The sequence below is a fragment of the Aquarana catesbeiana genome, linkage group LG12, assembly GCF_042186555.1.
Source record: "Aquarana catesbeiana isolate 2022-GZ linkage group LG12, ASM4218655v1, whole genome shotgun sequence".
Taxonomy (NCBI): Eukaryota; Metazoa; Chordata; class Amphibia; order Anura; family Ranidae; genus Aquarana; species Aquarana catesbeiana.
Genome location: NC_133335.1, coordinates 150718668 through 150740664, shown reverse-complemented (window position 1 = coordinate 150740664; position 21997 = coordinate 150718668). Strand labels below are relative to the sequence as shown.

The 21997-nt window shown below is 45.1% G+C and overlaps 1 protein-coding gene across 1 annotated transcript in view; it reads left to right on the top strand.

Annotated features, from left to right (window-relative positions):
- DNAJC7 (DnaJ heat shock protein family (Hsp40) member C7) overlaps window positions 1-21997 on the top strand; it is a 225916-nt gene that overhangs the window by 58805 nt on the left and 145114 nt on the right. Inside the window, exon 2 of the mRNA XM_073608401.1 lies at window positions 1806-1894. Within this exon, the coding sequence (XP_073464502.1) occupies window positions 1806-1894 (89 nt within the window). The remainder of the gene's footprint in view (window positions 1-1805; window positions 1895-21997) is intronic.

The window sequence follows — 21997 nt, the reverse complement described above, 5'->3', positions numbered from 1 at the left end:
TTAATCATACATTAGATTCTAGTTGATTAGTGTAAGCTGCTGGAAGAATGGTAAATGCATCTTTTGTTCATGTTACATCTTGTGTTCGTGGTACAAGAACTTCTTTTGGATGACAGGCGTCCCCAGATTTTGTTTGCACGATTTTAATGCGATTTGTCGGGCGACGATCGCGGCAAAATTGCGCCACAATTTGGGTGGCATTCAAAGTAACGGGGTATGGAAGGGTGTCCCACGATATGCGGCGTTTCCGAATCGCGGGTAGAATCGTTGCGATTCCACCCACAAAGTGCAACAACATGGTGTTAATGGAGCCTAACTTTGCCACTGACAATAATGCTGAATGTCTCTTCTACTGCCTGGCACAGGCAGTCTTCCTGGCTGGCTTGATGCTTTTTCCCACAGAAGCAAATGGTGTTTCCATACAGTTGTATGAAGAGGAAGTGGCTGGAGCTACTCTGTTGTAGTTGTCTATTTCGCAGTGCGTTCTGGAATACTGGAGCCTCCACTGTCTCTCCCCTAATGCCCAGCTAACATGTCATAAATGCTTCACTAAGACCCCTTTCATACTGAGGCGGTTTGCAGGTGGTATTGCGCTAAAAATACCGCCTGCAAACCGCCCCTAAACAGCCTCCGCTGTTTGTTCAGTGTGAAAGCCCGAGGGCTTTCACACTGAAGCGGTGCGCTGGCAGGACGGTGAAAAAAGTCCTGCAAACCGCTTCTTTGGAGCGGTGAAGGAGCGGTGTATTCGCTCCTAAACCTATCCTGCCCATTGAAATCAATGGGACAGCACGGCAATACCGCGGCTATAGCCGCGCTGTACGAGTGATTTTATCCCTTTTTCGGCCGCCAGCGGGGGTTAAAACCGCACCGCTAGCGGCCGAATACAGCTACAAGAATGACGGTACAGCAGCGCTAAAAGTAGCGCTGTTGTACCGCCGACGCCCCCACCGCCCCAGTGTGAAAAGGGCCTTAGACATCATAAATGCTGTAGGTGCTATAAAAGTATAGAACATTACCATTGGAATCAATGAAACGGTTGACAAGTGTTGATGCCTCATGAAAGTGACATGCTTAATTTTTAACACGACACTATAGCTCCTGTGTGAACACCACTGTGTGGTGCATCTGTAATACTCATGGCAGGCGTTGACTGGTCTTTATGAGGCTTTAGAAATGATGAATAAATGGCGCAAAATAATAGAGCGCATTGACACACATGTGAACGAGACCTTTCAGCATCAGGTTTCAGTTTCTTAGATTTGTCAGGCTGCCACCTGGTCTTCTGTTCTCACGTTCAGTTTTACCACTTGGACAGTCAGGTCTCAGATGCTTCGACTGCTTTTGGGTGTCCCATTGGTTCCAGAATACCATTTTGTGTCTTGTAATTTATGATTAAAGGCTCACCTTTGGGAAAAAAATGACTATGCAGAAAAGGAGTCCCATTAGGTTAAACACTGTACAGGTTAGAAAACGTCATCCTAGTTTAATTGCCATACCTGTAGGACATGAGTAGCACCCCCAAAACCTGCCTGAAAAACTCCCAACTGAGCTCATCCGCAACTGCTACAGAGAAGAGAGCACACTGTGCATGCATGGGTTTTAAACAATGGAGAACGATGTAACAAATAGCATGTCATATCTTCTGGGCAGGATAGGGCTGATCTCTTACAATGGTAGTTTTATGGGCCAGGCTTTGCTTTGCAGATGCCGCTGATGGCCCAGTGGTGTGGCAACTAAACATAAATATATCCCAGACCTGTATGGATTATGGAATGAACACTAAAAGGCATCTGTTTTTATTACAGGGAGGCTGAAGCATACAAAGAGAAGGGGAATGCATTCTATGTCCAGAAGGACTACAATGAGGCCTACAACTACTACACAAAAGCCATAGGTGAGTTTGATTCCTAAATGATAACACATTTATTCCAACACTAGTCCTAAAGTAGATTATGTCAATTTCTAGTATGTTAAATCATTTTTAAAAACCGTAAATTACAGAGGGTGGTGTTTGTCACATTTTTTTGTTGGACCAAATCAACCAAACATTTTTATGTTCATTTTTAAATAAAGGGGGGGGGGTTGTTCATATTACTGTGAGGTTTTATTTGTCATCATTGTCCCATTGGGGAGAGTTTGCTTTATTTCTTGTAGGCAGATCAGGATGTAAGAGAAAATCCCACCAATTTGAGGGAAATATCCTTTTAGGCAGTTGTCACCGAAAGTGTCCTCATCAGATGATTTTCCCTGAATTACTTTTCTTATGACAGCTCAAAATGTTCAAAATATATATATAATTTTTTTAAGATCTTTAGGCCGGTCACATGACTTCCGGCTGCTCTGCTGCTCCAAACCCCAGACTACAGCGGGAGGGGCCGAGCTCTCCCTCTGACGGCAGGCGGGAGGTCACATGACCACCATGCTGGCTGCTCAGCCCCTCCTGCTGTAGCCCTGGATCGGAGTAGCAGAGTGGCCGGGAGTCACGTGTCAAGCCTGAAATGAGAAAAAATTTATTTAGAGGCTTCGTTTTCAATAAACACTTGCACTGTGCATTATCGCTGGATAAAGGAGAGGGGCAGACAGTGACATTTGTTAAAGTTGAATGTACTACTAATAGTGGCGGGGAGGGGGGGGGGTGGAGACAGCTCACACAAACACACAGAGCTGACAGACAGGGAATGGGGGGGAGAGGACACAGTAGAGGAGAGCTGTAGATGACAGGGGCACGTAAACTGACCACGGTGTCTGGTGTCCATCGCTGACTATGGCTCAGCAGCCATGATAAACCATGGTCAGTTTACAAAGCGGAGGGCAGAACCAGGCAGGATCAGCCAGGTTTTTAACAGTTTAGAGAGGTGCAGGTTAGGCAGCACAAGCACTATTCTGTTTAACCTGCTATAAGTGAACAGGATACATTTATTTTTATTAATATAAAACATTTATATCCCCATTCATATAGCCTCATGTCTGACTCCCAGTTAAAATACCTTATATATCCTACTTCTGGATATATAGATAGATATCCATCTCTCTCTCTCTCTCTCTCTTGATATAGAGCTATATAGATTATATATGAAAAATCCAAGGTATTGCTGGAGAGATATACACATACATACAGTGTCTCACAAAAGTGAGTACACCCATCACATTTTTGTAAATATTTTATTATATCTTTTCAAGTGACAACACTGAAGAAATGACACTTTGCTACAATGTAAAGTAGTGAGTGTACAGCTTGTATAACAGTGTAAATTTGCTGTCCCCTCAAAATAACTCCATACAGCCATTAATGTCTAAACCGCTGGCAACAAAAGTGAGTACACCCCTTAGTGAAAATGTCCAAATTAGGCCCAATTAGCCATTTTCCCTCCCCGGTGTCATGTGACTCGTTAGTGTTACAAGGTCTCAGATGTGAATGGGGAGTAGGTGTGTTAAATTTGGTGTTATCGCTCTCACTCTCTCATACTGGTCACTGGAAGTTCAACATGGCACCTCATGGCAAAGAACTCTGAGGATCTGAAAAAAGAATTGTTGCTCTACATAAAGATAACCTAGGCTATAAGAAGATTGCCAAGACCCTGAAACTGAGCTGCAGCATGGTGGCCAAGACCATACAGCGGTTTAACAGGACAAGTTCCACTCAGAACAGGCCTCGCCATTTTCGACCAAAGAAGTTGAATGCACATGCTCAGCGTCATGTCCAGAGGTTGTCTTTGGGAAATAGACGAATGAGTGCTGCCAGCATTGCTGCAGAGGTTGAAGGGGTGGGGAGGGGTCAGATTTTCAGTGCTCAGACCATATGCTGCCGCACACTGCATCAAATTGGTCTGCTTGGCCGTCGACCCAGAAGGAAGCCTCTTCTAAAGATAATGCACAAGAGAGCCCGCAAACAGTTTGCGAAGAAAAGCAGACTAATGACATGGATTACTGGAACCATGGCCTGTGGTCTGATGAGACCAAGATAAACTTATTTGGTTTGGATGGTTTCAAGTGTGTGTGGCGGCAAGCAGGTGAGAGGAGTACAAAGACAAGTGTGCCTTGCCTACAGTCAAGCATGGTGGTGGGAATGCCATGGTATGGGGCTGCATGAGTGCAGCCTGCACTGGGGAACTACAGTTCATTTAGGGAACCATGAATGCCAACATGTACTGTGACATACTGAAGCAGAGCATGATCCCATCCCTTTGGGACTGGGCTGCAGGGCAGTATTCCAACATGATAAATGCACCTCCAAGTTGACCACTGCCTTGCTAAAGATGCTGAGGGTAAAGGTGATGGACTGGCCAAGCATGTCTCCAGACCTAAACCCTATTGAGCATCTGTGGGGCATCCTCAAACAGAAGGTGGAAGAGGGCAAGGTCTCTAACATCCACCAGCTCCGTGATGTCGTCATGGAGAAGTAGAAGAAGACTCCAGTGGCAACCTGTGAAGCTCTGGTGAACTCCATTAGGGTTGCGCCAATACTAGTAATCAGTATTGTTGCCGATACCAAGCATTTGTACTAGTATCGATACTTGTGCAAATGCTCCGATGCCTGATCTGATGCCTGTTGTATCGGACCAGGCATCCACACCGCGGGGGGGGGCAGCCTCACAGGTGATCAGTGCAGCGGTGGGGGGAGGTACAAGCACCGATCCCCAAGTATAGCTTTCAATAAAGCATCTGACAGTCGCTTCTCCTCCTCCTCCCACGACTGTCAGATGCTTCATTGAAAGCTATATAGGGGGATCGGTGCTTGTACCCCCCCCCCACCACTGCACTGATGGTCCCCGACTGTCCCCCTGTGTCCTTCCCTGGCTCCCTGGGCCCCCCTCCAGCTCCCCTGTGTGCTCTTCCCTCTGTCTGGTCCCCCTCCGGCTCCCTCGTATGCTCCTTGCTCTGTCCCCGTCCTGCTTCGCCCCCCCCCCCCATCCTGGATCTGTCAGGAAGGAGCCGGTAAATATGTCATTTACCACCTCCTTCCTCTTCTGAATGCACAGAGTCAGTGATCACTGGCTCTGTCTATTCATAACTGAGCATAGTAAAACCGTGTTTACAATGCTTCAGTTTATGAATGAACAGGTGTCTCCTGTCCATTCATCTTCAGTGCTGCTGAAGAAGGGACTGGGGAATCTCTATCCTCAGTCTCTTTCCATGTCTCAAAGGGGAGACGTCAGGGACCTGTTTAGGCCCCTGACATCGCACCAAAGCCCACCTACCCTAAGATTGTATAAAAAAAAACTGGACACATTGTAATAAATATTCTAAAGTAAAATTGTAAATAAACAAACACTGACTGCCCCCCCAACAGGGCCGAGAGAGAGAAAAAAAAAAAGAATTATAATAAATACAAATTTTAAAGGTTAAATTGTAAAAATAATAATAAAAAAAAGCACTGACACCACTCCCCCCCCCAAAAAGCATTGTAAAAAATTATAAATTGTAAAAAAAATGTAAAATAAAACAACTACTGACACAGTACACACCTCATAAGTGCTGCATATAAGTGCCACTGTCACACGACATTAAAAAAAAGTATCGGTAATTGGTATTTGCGAGTACTTGAAAAAGGTATCGGTACTTAGTCTTAAAAAAGTGGTATCGGTGCAACCCTAAACTCCATGCCCAAGAGGGTTAAGGCAGTGCTCGATAATAATGGTGGCCACACGAAATTTGAACATTTACACTTAGGGGTGTACTCACTTTTGTTGACAGCGGTTTAGACATTAATGGTGCAGTATGGAGTTATTTTGAGGGGACAGCAAATTTACACTGTTATACAAGCTGTACACTCACTACTTTACATTGTAGCAAAGTGTCATTTCTTCATTGTTGTCACATGAGGGGACAGCGGTGACATCGCAGGCTCCTGTGTCAGGTAAGTGACACATAATGGGCTAGTATGCGATGCATACTAGCCCATTATGCTTTACCTTATATATCTATCTTTTCCCCATTAGGGTTTACTTCCTCTTTAAGAGACAGCAGGAGCAGGGAGCTTGTATTAAGCTGCCTGCGCATGACTATCATGCATAATATTTTACAATCCTGTCTGAAAATCTGCAAAGCAGTGTTTTTAGGTCTTTTAAAAAAACATTATTCTTTATATAAAAATGTTAATCTGGGTCTGATATGTACCAGATTCAACTTCTAATAGTATATAGATCTCTTCTGTCTGTTGTTCTCAGTGTGGATTAGATATTTTGCTGCCCTACCATATAGCTGGTTATTTATATTTACTGCATAATAGATATTCAAGAATAAACTTTTTTTAAGCTTTACTTAACCACTTCAAGCCCACGGACGTCATATGACGTCCTGGGCTTTGAGCAGGTATATCTGAATGATGCCTGTAGTTACAGACATAATTCAGATATTGCCGGTTTCAGCCGGCGAATCTCTACACCATAGGAACGATCGTAGCGGCCGTTCCGCCGCTTGATCGTTCCTATGGGAGGCGAGAGGGGACGTCCCCCCCCCTCCCGCCGCCCTCCGGTGCTTGCTCCGACTCACCGTTACGATCGGTGAGGCGGAGAGTAGATCCGCCAGCGCCGGATGTAGATCATAGAGATTTCCGGTGGACCAGATGGTCCCCGGAGTCTCTATGATCGTCGGAGGCCGGGCGTGATGTTATGACGTCACGCCCGGCCTCTCCATTAAAAAAACCGCGCCGCTTCGGCTGGGAAGCGGCGATCGTTTTATTTTTTTTTTATTTCAGGCTTCCCAGCCTAGTGGTGAGATATGGGGTCTTATTGACCCCATATCTCACTATTAAGAGCACCTGTCATGTTATATTGCTATTACAAGGGATGTTTACATTCCTTGTAATAGGAATAAAAGTGATCAATTTTTTTTTTTTTTTTCAAAAAAGTGTCAAAATAAAAAAAAAAAAAAATTATAATTAACAATAAAAAAAAAAAAAAAAATTTTTAAAGCGCCGCTGTCCCCGTGTGCTCGCACGCACGCAGAAGCGAACGAATATGTAAGTCCCGCCCACATATGAAAACGGTGTTCAAACCATACATGTGAGGTATCGCCGCGAACGTTGGAGCGAGAGCAATAATTTTGACCCTAGACCTCATCTGTAACTCAAAACATGTAACCAGTAAAAAAAATTTCAAGCGTCGCCTATGGGTATTTTTAAGTACCGAACATTGGCGCCATTCCACGAGCGTGTGCAATTTTGAAGCGTGACATGTTAGGTATCTATTTACTCGGCGTAACTTCATCTTTCACAAAATGCAAAAACATTGGGCTAACTTTACTGTTTTGTTTTTTTTTTAAACACAAAACAGTTTTTTTCCCCAAAAAAACGCGTTCAAAAAATTCCTGCGCAAATACTGTGTGAGATAAAAAGTTGCAACAACCGCCATTGTATTCTCTAGGGTCTTTGATAAAAAAACATATATAATGTTTGGGGGTTCTATGTAATTTTCTAGCAAAAAAATGATGATTTTTACATGTAGGAGCAAAGTGTCAGAATTGGCCCGGTATTGAAGCGGTTAAAAAAATGAATTATATGCTACATTTTGAGGTTTTTATCCGATTGAATCGAAATAATAAACGTCTATTATGAAAATAATCGTTAGTTGCAGCCCTGGTTCTAACCCCCCACCATTCTTTTTCAGAATAAAAAAAAAACATGTTGTATTCTAGACTCGTTTTACTTTCTACCATACCACAGAGACTGACTTTAGTTTGTGGCACATACAGTTAATACTTCCCTTGGTCAGTTTGATAATTGAGGTCCAGTGGCTAGGTAGAAAGGCCCTGGTTTGTAAACACAGTCATATGAAAAAAGGATAAGTTCACTTTTTGAAAAAAAATAATAAAAATAATAAATAATAAAAAATAATAAAATAATAAATACACATATTTTTGCAGGTAAAAAAAAATATGCATTTATTATTGTTATATATTTTTTTGGAGCCTGCAGAGCATTGCATCTACAACCAGTGTATCAAGGTTGCAATACTAGGCACCTGCACACACTGCCTAGAGCTCTTTGCCCATATCTCTTTACGGGCTGACAGTTCCTGAGCTGTTGGCAATTAGAATGAGCTGTGGGTGTGCTGTTCAGTGTGCCTGCAGTTCAATCAAAGTACAAGTCTGTCTGCCGTGGTGGATGCAGATTCCTGTCAATGAATGACAGCTACTTGCTGTCACTATTTTAAAAAAGACACAAGTGTTGCTGGCCCTGCCTGCCAGTGTCATTCATTCAGAGCTCTGAGAATGTTGAGCTACATGTACCTGACAGCCTTTGCAGCTGACTGCTTGTAGTTTCAATAAACTGCCATGGCGCTGTTGAGCACTCTGGCAGTTCATTCATCTCTTCCAGTCAGTGTGTATCTTTCTGCCTGTAAGAGGTATGAGCAGACAGATACACTGACTAGTCTGCAGGAGTCATGCACGGCACCCGCGATCTGCTGATCACAGGTGCAGTGTTTTTAAGGCTCCAAGTAAATAAAAAAATAAAAAATGCACTTTTTTTTTTTTTTTTAACCTGCAAAAAGATGTGCATTATTTTATTTTTCTTTTAAAGCTGAACTTTTTTAACAAAGCCTATAAAAAAGGGCCAATTCCATCTGCATACTCCCTAAGGAGGCTCGAAATAATTGGCACCTAATCTGGACCACCACCAGGTTCAAATTTCATGGATTTGAAGTGTTGGTAAATGCAGGGGAATACTGTTTTTTTTTTCCATACGACAAATCTGCATTTTTGTTAGTTTAGATTAGTTGTTTTAGTTTAGGTCTCCAAACTTTCTAAACAAGGGGCCAGTTTATGTCCTTCAGACTTTAGGAGGGGCCGAACTGTGGCCATTAGGAGTAGAAAAGGTCCCCATGTCAGCTGGAAAAAACAATGGCCCACCTTTGGTGTCAATGAGAGGAATTGTGCCCCATTACTGGTGTCAGTGGGAGGATTCATGCCTCATCATTGGTGTCATTGGGCCCAATTCTTTGTGTCATTGGGAGGAATTGTGCCTCATTGTTGGTGTCATTGGAAGGAATTGTTTACCTTCACTGATGTTGGTATCTGTGGATGAAATAGTGCCCCAAGGGCCAGATAAAAGCAAGCAAAAGGAAGGGAGACCACAGGTTTAAATAATGGAAATTAACATACCATTCCAATTTTATGTGACTGCTGGAAAATGTAGTTTTCTGCCTATCATGGACGAGAAGGAGGCGTGGCTTTTGAACAGTGAATGGCCGCCGAATAGTAATAGCACACGCAGGCATGAACAGGACACAGGTAGGGATGCACACAGACACGTGCACACAGACACGTGCACAGGTACATATACACATGACACAGGTACGGGACACATGCACATATGCACAGGACACAGGGAGGTATACAGCTGCAGATGGGTATTGACCCTCTTTTTCCACTTACAGTAGCTGCTGCATTTCTCACCCTCGTCTTATACTCGGAGCAATACGTTTTTCCCATTTATTTGTGGTAAATTAGGGCCTCGACTTATACTCGAGTATATACGGTATGTCATCTTTATCAGTAGGCAATATTTGAATCAAGATCTAATGTTGAAATATGCTGAAAATGTCATTGATTTCCTGGGGTGTACTTAAATTTTCACATGACTATATACAGGGGGTCCTCGACTTACGAACATCCGAGTTGCGAACAACTCCTACTTACGAACGGGGCCCGAATGACGTCGTCACTGCCGGCCGAATCTTCCTCTCCTTGCTTGACTGAGCCGTTCCTCCATTCCTGGCCTGCCCATCCACAGGCCTGGCAAGGTCCGGTGGCCTGCCAGGCCGCTAACACTGCCCGTCATGGCCGCGGCCTAGTGAAGCCTACAGGATCCCCGGTCTTTCCTGTGCCGCTGCCCTGCCGAGGTGCACTGTGGCCGGCCAGCCGGCCGGCCGGCCTGCCCGGACTCGGATCACAAACACTGCTGCTGTCTCCATCCATCCATCACACATCAACACATCGGCTCCCCTCTCTCTGGTGTCTCCTGTCCCTGCTGCCATGTAAACTGTAAGAGGGGAGAGCTGTGCTGTGCTGTGGAAATCTAGCACAGTGCTGGGACTCCTGTTTTGGAGGCGACAGGGTCAAAAAAGAGAACCTGTCACCTCCAATTGCTATCACACAGGGAATTGTTTTCTCCTGTGTGATAGCAATAAAGTTTTAAATGAAAAAAATTGATAAAAATTAAAAAAAATAAGAAATACAGTAATAATTAAATTAATAAAATAAAAAAGAAGTAATTAACCACTTGAGCCCCGGACCATTATGCTGCCTAAGGACCAGAGGTCTTTTTCCAATTTGGCACTGCGTCGCTTTAACTGCTAATTGCGCGGTCATGCAATGCTGTACCCAAACGAAATTTGCGTCCTTTTCTTCCCACAAATAGAGCTTTCTTTTGATGGTATTTGATCACCTCTGCGGTTTTTATTTTTTGCGCTATAAACGGAAAAAGACCGAAAATTTTGAAAAAAAATGATATTTTCTACTTTTTGTTATAAAAAAAATCCAATAAACTAAATTTTAGTCATACATTTAGGCCAAAATGTATTCGGCCACATGTCTTTGGTAAAAAAAATGTCAATAAGCGTATATTTATTGGTTTGCGCAAAAGTTATAGCGTCTACAAACTAGGGTACATTTTCTGGAATTTACACAGCTTTTAGTTTATGACTGCCTATCTCATTTCTTGAGGTGCTAAAATGGCAGGGCAGTACAAAACCCCCCCAAATGACCCCATTTTGGAAAGTAGACACCCCAAGGAAATTGCTGAGAGGCATGTTGAACCCATTGAATATTTATTTTTTTTGTCCCAAGTGATTGAAAAATGACAAAAAAAAAAAAAAAAAAAAATATTTACAAAAAGTCGTCACTAAATGATATATTGCTCACACAGGCCATGGGCCTATGTGGAATTGCACCCCAAAATACATTTAGCTGCTTCTCCTGAGTATGGGGATACCACATGTGTGGGACTTTTTGGGAGCCTAGCCGCGTACGGGGCCCCGAAAACCAATCACCGCCTTCAGGATTTCTAAGGGTGTAAATTTTTGCTTTCACTCTTCACTGCCTATCACAGTTTCGGAGGCCATGGAATGCCCAGGTGGCACAAAACCCCCCAAAATGACCCCATTTTGGAAAGTAGACACCCCAAGCTATTTGCTGAGAGGCATATTGAGTCCATGGAATATTTTATATTTTGACACAAGTTGCGGGAAAGTGACACTTTTTTTTTTTTTTTTTTTTTTTTTTCATAAAGTTGTCACTAAATGATATATTGCTCACACAGGCCATGGGCATATGTGGAATTGCACCCCAAAATACATTTAGCTGCTTCTCCTGAGTATGGGGATACCACATGTGTGGGACTTTTTGGGAGCCTAGCCGCGTACTGGACCCCGAAAACCAATCACTGCCTTCAGGATTTCTAAGGGTGAAAATTTTTGATTTCACTCTTTACTGCCTATCACAGTTTCGGAGGCCATGGAATGCCCAGGTGGCACAAAACCCCCCCAAATGACCCCATTTTGGAAAGTAGACACCCCAAGCTATTTGCTGAAAGGCATGGTGAGTATTTTGCAGCTCTCATTTGTTTTTGAAAATGAAGAAAGACAAGAAAAAACATTTTTTTTTTTTCTTTTTTCAATTTTCAAAACTTTGTGACAAAAAGTGAGGTCTGCAAAATACTCACTATACCTCTCAGCAAATAGCTTGGGGTGTCTACTTTCCAAAATGGGGTCATTTGTGGGGGTTTTGTGCCACCTGGGCATTCCATGGCCTCCGAAACTGTGATAGGCAGTGAAGAGTGAAATCAAAAATTCACGCCCTTAGAAAGCCTGAAGGCGGTGCTTGGTTTTCGGGGTCCCGTACGCGGCTAGGCTCCCAAAAAGTCTCACACATGTGGTATCCCCGTACTCAGGAGAAGCAGCAGAATGTATTTTGGGGTGTAATTTCACATATTTCCATGGCATGTTTGAGCAATATATCATTTAGTGACAACTTTGTGCAAAAAAAAAAAAAAAAAAAAAAAAATTTGTCTCTTTCCCGCAACTTGTGTCGCAATATAAAATATTCCATGGACTCGACATGCCTCTCAGCAAATAGCTTGGGGTGTCTACTTTCCAAAATGGGGTCATTTGGGGGGGTTTTGAACTGTCCTGGCATTTTATGCACAACATTTAGAAGCTTATGTCACACATCACCCACTCTTCTAACCACTTGAAGACAAAGCCCTTTCTGACACTTATTGTTTACATGAAAAAGTTTTTTTTTTTTGCAAAAAAATTACTTTGAACCCCCAAACATTATATATTTTTTTAAAGCAAATGCCCTACAGATTAAAATGGTGGGTGTTTCATTTTTTTTTTTCACACAGTAATTGCGCAGCGATTTTTCAAACGCATTTTTTGGGGAAAAAACACACTTTTTTTAATTTTAATGCACTAAAACACGCTATATTGCCCAAATGTTTGATGAAATAAAAAAGATGATCTTAGGCCGAGTACATGGATACCAAACATGACATGCTTTAAAATTGCGCACAAACGTGCAGTGGCAACAAAATAAATACATGTTTAAAAGCCTTCAAAAGCCTTTACAGGTTACCACTTTAGATTTACAGAGGAGGTCTACTGGAAAAATTACTGCACTCGATCTGGCCTTCGCGGTGATACCTCACATGCATGGTGCAATTGCTGTTTATGTTTGACGACAGACCGCCGCTTGCGTTCGCCTTAGCGCGAGAGCAGGGGGCGACAGGGGTGTTTTTTTTTTTTGTTTTTTTTTTCTTTATTATTTTTTTGCTTTTTTAATCTTACTTTTAAACTGTTCCTTTCATATTTTTTTTTTTAATCATTTTTATTGTTATCTCGGGGAATGTAAATATCCCCTATGATAGCAATAGGTAGTGACAGGTACTCTTTTTTGAAAAAATTGTGGTCTATTAGACCCTAGATCTCTCCTCTGCCCTCAAAGCATCTGACCACACCAAGATCGGTGTGATAAAATGCTTCCCCAATTTCCCAATGGCGCTATTTACATCTGGCGAAATCTAAGTCATGAAATACTCGTAGCTTCCGGTTTCTTAGGCCATAGAGATGTTTGGAGCCACTCTGGTCTCTGATCAGCTCTATGGTCAGCTGGCTGAATCACCGGCTGCATTCTCAGGTTCCCTGTTGAGACAGGAGAGCCAGAGAAAAACACGGAAGACGGTGGGGGGGGGGGGGGGCATTCCCTCCCACGGCTTGTAAAAGCAGTCTAGAGGCTAATTAGCCGCTAGGATTGCTTTTACATGAAAGCCGACCACTGGCTGAAAAGAATGATACCAAGATGATACCTAAACCTGCAGGCATCATTCTGGTATAACCACTCAAAGTCGTGAATGGCGTACCTGAAGACAAAAAAATGGTTAACAATGGTTAACAATAAAGCACAGTAAACAGTAAAGTATAAATAATTACATACCTGAAAAACAAACATGATAAAACATAATAACAATAACAATAACAATAAAACATTGCAGAATAGAATACAGTAAAAAAGAGCAGAACAATAGAGAGAGAGAATAGAGAGAGAGAGAACAATAAAACAACAACTATTTTTTTTTTATTTCATATTTTTTTTTTTTTTTACACTTTTTTTGTAACTAACTTTTATAACGGTAACCGGTTCCAGGTTCGGGTCTCTCAAAATGCGATGGCATCTTGGGAGACCCTGTGAAAGTGTGCCTAGTCTGTGCAATGCTGTACCCTACGCTAATACTCAACTAGTGCATGGTAGCGTTCAAAACATTCACCAATGCAAAGACCAGGATTGTCAGGACAGGAGGGACAATAATAGCGGGTGTCACGCCTATATCCGCGCTTGCTGCAGACACGACATCTTTTTTGGGGGGTTCGTTGGGTAGGGGTACTCGGGAGGACATAAAGAAAATGCCTCTCATGCAGCCGACTGCATTTGGTTGGGGATGTGAATGGGGGAAGTACGGGCGCTGCAGAAGCGGTGGGTTCCCAATTAGGATTGGCGAATGCAGCAGGAAGGGCATTATGGGCACGATGGGCCTGTGTTTGTCTTTTTGGTGGCAGCGGGACACTACTTGTGCTTGCCACCTCACCAGCTTGAACTGCACTTATGGGACTCGCCACGTCACCACGTGTTACTGCAGTGCTGGTTTGACTACGACCGGGGTGTACTAGGCCGCTGGCACTTGCCAGTTCACCAAAACGCTACCAAAAAAACTGTTAGCGATCGCAGGGATCAGGCCTGACTCTGCGAACGCTGCAGTTATGCGTTTAGTGTTTTGTAAGTGTCAGTGATCGATCGATACTGCACTTGGGTGGGCTGGGCTGGGCCGGGCGGAGGGGCAAAACGCAGGTGCTAGCAGGTATCTGGGCTGATTCCGCTAACACTGCGTTTTTGGGAACCCTAAACTGCTGGGGACGCTAGTATAGATCTGATCGGATCAGATATTGATCCGTTCAGATACTATACCACTAAGGGAGGTGTACGGTGCGTGCGTGGGTGTTAGCGGTACTGGCGCTAACCTGACGCCTGGGGCTGGTGCTTGCCAGTTCACCAAAATGCTACCAAAAAAACTGTTAGCGATCGCAGGGATCAGGCCTGACTCTGCGAACGCTGCAGTTATGCGTTTAGTGTTTTGTAAGTGACAGTGATCGATCGATACTGCACTTGGGTGGGCTGGGCGGAGGCACAAAACGCAGGTGCTAGCAGGTATCTGGGCTGATCCCGCTAACACTGCGTTTTTGGGAACCCTAAACTGCTGGGGACGCTAGTATAGATCTGATCGGATCAGATATTGATCCGATCAGATACTATACCACTAAGGGAGGCGTATGCTGCATGCGTGGGTGTTAGCGGTACTGGCGCTAATCTGACGCTGCCTGGGGCGACGCATATCACCGCCGGGCGATCAGGGGGCTAAACCTTTATTTGGTAATAAACGGCGGGTGCCCTGACACTATAAAAAATAAACGAACTAACCAGCGTCATCCGTAACGGTTATACGGTGATCAGTGGTGAAAGGGTTAACTAGGGGGCAATCAAGGGGTTAAAACATTTATTAGGTAGTATATGGGGGTCCCTGACGCTATAAAACGCTGACGGCGAACCTAAATATTTACCTCACTAACTAGCGTCACCAGCGACACTAATACAGCGATCAGAAAAATGATCGCTTAGTGACACTGGTGACAGGGGGTGATCAAGGGGTTAAAACTTTATTAGGGGGGGTTAGGGGGGTACCCTAGACCTAAAGGGGGGTAATACTCACTGTCCCAACACTGTAACTGTCACAAACTGACACCAATGCAGTAATCAGAAAAAAAAAAAAAAAAAAACAAAAAAAACTGCTGGTGTCAGTTTGTGACAGGGGGGGGGGGGGGGTGATTGGGGGGGGATCGGGGGGCGATCGGGGGGGGGGATCGGGGTGTTTTGTGTGCCTGGCATGTTCTACTGTGTGTGTGTGTGTTGGTGCACTCACATAGATGTCTTCTCTCCTCGGGCCGGAACGGAAAATACCGACCCGAGGGGAGATGACATCACTTCCTTTGCTGCTGTTTAGCATACAGCAGCAAAGGAGTGTTTTCATTGGCCGGCGGCGATCGCGAGGGGGGGGCCACGAACGGATGGTCTCCCCCTCATCACCGATCGCCGCTGGACAAAAGACGACCGCCTCGGGCACCGGGGGGGGGTCCGATCGGACCCCCCACCCGCGGAAGGCAAATCACGTACCCTGTACGTGATTTTGCCTGTCCGTGCCACTTTGCCGACGTACATCGGCGTGAGGCGGTCGTCAAGTGGTTAAAAAAGTAAAGAATAAGAAAAATAATATTAAAAATAAGAAAATTATACAAAAATAAATAAAAGACTGGATTTGCACTGAAAAAAAGGTACTGTTCCGACTTACACACAAATTCGACTTAAGAACAAACCTACAGTCCCTATCTTGTTCGTAACCCGGGGACCCCCTGTACTATGTATTTAAGGTATAACTAAAGGCAAAATGTATTTCTTAATCATATTTTTTAGGACATAGGATGAAGTGAGAGTGTCCAAAAAAAGTAATATCACCAGGACACCATCCTCAAAAATGCAAAGATGACATTTGTTTATTACCCACAGAAAGCAACGTTTTGAGGCCACTGTAGACCTCTGCCTTAGACAGGCCTTGGTCACTGCTCACTGAGGAAAGGGTCCTCAGTGGTCTCAAAAATCACTTTCTGTGGTTGATGAATGCATGTCCTATTTACATAAAGATTTTGTGCTAGTAATATTACATTCCTTAGACTTATGCTATGATGGCGCTATCCATCTGGCCACCATAGCACCCTCTTTATGGTCAGCGATTGTAAGGAGTGTGCTGGATTCTCTGTACAACAGGATGAAGAGATTCAGTTACACTGGGTTATGCTGTTGCCTTAAAGCGGAGTTTCACCCTGAAAACTTTTTTTTTACATTTTCACAGTCTTTTATTAATAATAAAAAAACATTTGGAGTGAAAACATTTTTTAAACTTACCAGAAGTGCCCTGTTGCTAGGTGGTGTCTCCTTATCTGCCACTTCGGGCTCCGCGGTGCTCCGCATCACTTCCTCCCTCGCCTGTGCTCCTGGGAAATGTGAGTTATTTCCCGGGAGTCAGTGGGCAGGACTGTGGGAAATCTAGATCTATCCATCTATGTTGCCATAACAACGGGGCGTGACCTCCCTCCGTCGCCTCCCATTGTTATGGCAACTTGCTAAACAATCGGCGCTACGGCCGCCGGAGCATCACGCATGTGCGAGATCGAAAGGAGCATGCTGGTTACCCAGCATGCACCTCTTGATCGGTTATCCAGAAAGAGGTTGCAATTGGGCTTCATATGCCCACACTCATCATGACAACGGCCAGAAGAGGATCAGCTAAATCGTAAGATTAAAAAAAAATGATTACTATCCACTAGCATACACACATAGTTTATGCAGTGTGAGGAACCTGGAGAATTTTTTTTTTTTTTCCCGGTGGCCGGGAACTCAGCTTTAACCACTTAAGCCCCGGACCATTTGGCTGCCTTAAGACCAGAGGACTTTTCTTTATCGTACATCACGGGACACAGAGCACCATAATAATGACTATCTGGGTTATATGCTACCTTTTTTGATTGGACACTGGCAACCAATAGTAAGAAGGTTCCTCCCATATAACCCCTCTCACACGGGAAGTACCTCAGTTTTTTTGCCAGTGTCTTGAAGGTGATGGTTATGGCTGTTGAAGCTCTTCAAATTCTTCAGTGATGTCCCAGTGAGGATGTTCTAATCGGATCCATTCGGATGGCATGAAAGCTAAAGTGGATGGTGCCCGATCCTTGGTCCAAGAACGAGGTTTTGCCTGTAATGTGTCCTTTATGGCGCTGGACCCTTGTTATGGTGTGTCCCACTGTGTCTGAGGTTACAGAAGACGGCCGGCGGTGTGCACTTATGCGGGTATTTCCCGTGCGTGCTGCGGGCGGGTGCGCCATGCGTGTGGCGCACGCATCATGGGCATGCCTGTGCGTCGCGGGCGTGCACATGCGCCACGGGGGTTCCTGGGTGCGCATGCCGTGGGTCACGCAGGGGGGCGCGTATGCACGCGCCCGTGCGCGGCGATGCCAATTGTCGGCATCAGTTAATGAGCTCATAAGAGCCAGGACTCCTGGAGCGCGGGGTTGGGACACAGAGGGCTGGGGCACATGAGTTGGACAGTTGCAACAACTTTGAAGGGTCTTTGTATAAGGCTGTGATAGCTGCTATACGCTGGATTTCAGCCTATAGTTCAGAGGGAGTACTTTTTATTCCTCAAACTCTTGTAAGCAATGTCTTCCAGAAGACGAGGTACGGGGAGCAGGGCAAGTCCAGGGGTTAAAGTGCCTCCTTCAAAAACAGGAGAGCAACCTCAGGTTGCTGCAGCCTCAGTCTCCCCTGAAAGACCTGCAGCATCTGGCCTGGCTGAGCCATTGCATTTGTCAGGCGTAGTGGCCACTACCAATGTCCCTGCCTTGGCTTATGTTACTAAGGATGACTTAGCATCAGCCCTAGCTGGCCTTGAGGGCAAAATAGCGGGTATGATTGCCACAGTAACGCAGGGAGGCAAGAAACGTCATAGATCTCCCTCTCCTGAGCCTGGCCCCAGTGGAGAGTCACTTGAGCACCAGGACTCTCTTAGCCAGATGGGTCCATGTGATCTGGATTCAGAGTGGGCAGAGGATTTGGAGGAAGTGGCCGTAAAGGATAAAGAGGAAGGAGAGTCAGAAGATTCCTCAGCGGAGGATTCAGGTTCTGAGGAACCAATTTCGACCTCCCAATCCCAAAAATTGTTTATTCAGTCTCTAACTGAAATGGTAAGAGCTGGGTTTAAGTTGCCCCCGGTGCAGGAGCCTGGACTCTCCTGTTCTACTTTAGGATCCTTGCGACCTCAGCAAGGTTCCCAGGCGTTCCCTTTGCATCCATTGTTGGAGCAGGTGATTTACGCTGACTGGGACCACCCTGACAGGATATACTTGCCTCCAAAAAGGTTTTCATTTTTATATCCTATGGTGGAAAAATTCAGGAAGAAGTGGGATACACCTTTGGTTGATGCTGCCATTTCTTCAGTGAATAAAAGCCTAACCTGTCCAGTGGATAATGCCCAGGTGTTTAAGGATCCGGCAGATAAAAAACTGGAATCCTTACTAAAGGCTTCCTTTGCGGTAGCTGGGTCAGCAGTACAGCCGGCCGTTGCAGCTATCGGTATTTGCCGGTCCCTGAAGGACCGTTTTAAGAGGTTGGTTAGGAACCTACCTTTTCAGGAGGAATCTACCGACGAATTGTCGGAACTTCCCGCGCTTTGTTTTGCTGTAGACACATTAAAGGACTCGATCCAGCAGATGTCTCGTTTTGGGCTACTTTCAGTACATATGCGCAGAGTCTTGTGGTTGAAGAACTGGTCTGCCGAGACGCCATGTAAAAGGCTGCTCGCGGCTTTTCCTTTTCATGGAGAGCACCTATTTGGAGAGGATTTGGATAAATATATCCAAAAGATATCAGGAGGAAAGAGCTCCTTGCTTCCTGTTAAAAGGAGGAATAAGCAGCCTTCCTTTAAGATTCCCAACACTCCAGGGCTAAGCGCTTCTTCTCCCAAGCGGTATCGATGGCCTCAGCCACCTAGTTTTAAAAAACCTCAGGGTCAAAAAAGGACCCTGGACCCAAAAGCCAGCCAATTCCAAGTCTACCTTGTGAAGGGGCGCCCCCACTCTTACGGATGGGGGGCAGACTTTGGCTGTTTTCAGATGCTTGGGGGAAACTAGTTCAGGACAGGTGGGTAATTTCCACTGTAACACAGGGTTACAAAATAGAGTTCCGGGAATTTCCCCCAATTCGGTTTCTGGTATCCAGAATTCCGTCAGATCCAGAGAAAAAGAAATGCCTGTTCCTGGCTTTAGAGCATCTGGAAAAGCAAGGGGTAATTGTCAAGGTTCCGCACAAAGAAAGATTCAAGGGGTTTTATTCGAACCTTTTCACAGTGCTGAAGCCGAACGGGGAGGTAAGGCCCATTCTGGACCTCAAGTCCCTCAACTGCTTTCTAAACGTCCGGTCCTTCAGTATGGAGTCGGTCCGTTGGGTAATCACATCCCTGAGAAAAGGGGATTACTTAGCATCCATAGACATCAAGGACGCATACCTGCATTTACCAATCTTCGATCCGCATCAAAGATTTCTGCGTTTCGCAGTGGAGGGGCGTCATTTCCAATTTGTGGCATTGCCATTCAGTCTAGCCGTGGCCCCTCGGGTCTTCACAAAGATTCTGGCCCCGGTATTAGCATTCCTAAGGTCCCAAAAGATATCAGTGATAGGATATCTGGACGATCTTCTGTTAAAGAATCAATCTTGCTCCATCCTAGTCGAAAATGTTATAGCAACGGTTCGTTTTCTGAGGTTCCTAGGCTGGATTCTGAATGTGGACAAATCGGCCCTCCGTCCGGCTCAGGTCTTGATATATCTGGGCCTGATCCTGGACACCGCTCAAGAAAAGGTATTTTTACCTCCCTTAAAGGTCAACTCCGTAGTGGAGCTGGTCCAAAAAGTCAAAGGAGTAGAGAGGCCTTCGATTCGACTGTGCATGAGATTACTGGGCACGATGGTGTCATCTTTCAGTGCAATTCCTTATGCGCAGTTTCACTCCAGGTTGTTCCTGAAAAATATTCTGGAGGCGTGGGACAAGACTGTTCAAGCCTTGGATCGTCCCATGTCTCTATCCCCACAGGTAGAACGGAACCTCTCTTGGTCGAAGACCAGCAACTTGAGGGGTGGAAAAGCCTTTCCGCCTGTTGCCTGGAAGGTGTTAACTATGGACGCCAGGCGTCTCGGCTGGGGAGCAGTCCTGGAAGAGGCATCCGTCCAGGGAATATGGTCCCAAGCGGAAAAGACCTTGCCCATCAATCTGCTGGAGATTCGGACAGCTCACTTGGCTCTCCTATTCTGGACATCCAGATTGCTGGTCTTCCTGTCTGAGTCCAGTCCGACAACTCCACTGTGGTGGCATACATCAACCACCAAGGAGGCACCCGGAGCCAGGCGGCCCAAAAGGAGGTAAATCATATATTAACTTGGGCAGAGAGGCATGTGCCGTTTCTTTCAACGGTCTTTATTCCGGGTGTGGACAATTGGCGGGTAGACTTTTTTCTTCAAATCTGCCAGCACTGGGGGATCCCAGATGTGGATTTTCTGGCATCCAAATTCATTGCCAAGCTGGACAGGTTTGTATCCAGGACCAAGGATCCACTTGCTGTCGGAACGGATGCATTGATGGTTCCCTGGGATCAGTATTCCCTAATCTATGCTTTTCCCCCGATCCAGATTCTGCTGCACCTGCTACGCAGGATACAGGAAGAATAGAAACCAGTGATCCTGGTGGCCCCAGATTAGCCCAGGAGGTCCTGGTACACAGAGATTGTGAGGATGGCCATTGTGCCTCCCATACCGTCCAGACCTGTTATCCCAAGGTCCCATATTCCATCCTTCTTTACGGTTGCTAAATTTGATGGCATGGCTATTGAGACCAGAGTACTGAAAGACTGTGGCATTAGAGGTACAGTCTTGTCTACTCTGATAAATGCTAGGAAACCAGTTTCTAGAAGTATTTACCATAGAGTCTGGAAGTCATACATTTCCTGGTGCGAGAGGAGAAGCTGGCACCCTTGCAGGTATACGATTGGGAGGGTCCTTGCCTTTCTTCAAGCAGGAGTTGATTTAAACCTAGCTTTGGGGACCATTAAGGGACACATTTCGGCCTTATTTTTTTTCCAGAGACCAGTTGCATCTCATTCTTTAGTGCAAACCTTTGTCAAAGGGGTAATGCACTTATGGGCGGCACAGTGGTGTAGTGGTAGCACTCTCGCCTAGCAGTAAGAAGGGTCACTGGTTCGAATCCCAACCACGACACTACCTGCTTGGAGTTTGCATGTTCTCCCTGTGCCTGCGTGGGTTTCCTCCGGGTACTCCGGTTTCCTCCCACACTCCAAAGACATGCTGGTAGGTTAATTAGATCCTATCTAAATTGTCCCTAGTATGTATGAATGTGAGTTAGGGACCTTAGATTGTAAGCTCCTTGAGGGTAGGGACTGATGTGAATGTACAATGTATATGTAAAGCGCTGTGTAAATTGACGGCGCTATATAAGTACCTGAAATAAATAAATAAAAAGGCTGCTGGTTAAGCCACCCTTATGCCCCTGGGACCTGAACTTGGTGCTATCAGCTCTACAGAGTCAACCTTTTGAACCTATTAAGCATATTCCTTTTATCCTGTTGACTAGGAAATTGGTCTTTTTGGTGGCCATAACCTCGGCTAGAAGGGTGTCAGAGTTGGCCGCCCTTTCTTGTGAAAAACCTTTTTTATTTTTACATTAGGACAAGGTGGTCATGCGCCCCCGTCCAGGTTTTTTGCCTAAAGTGATTTCCAATTTTCATTTGAATCAGGATATCATTTTACCTTCCTTTTTTCCAAACCCTAAGTCTAG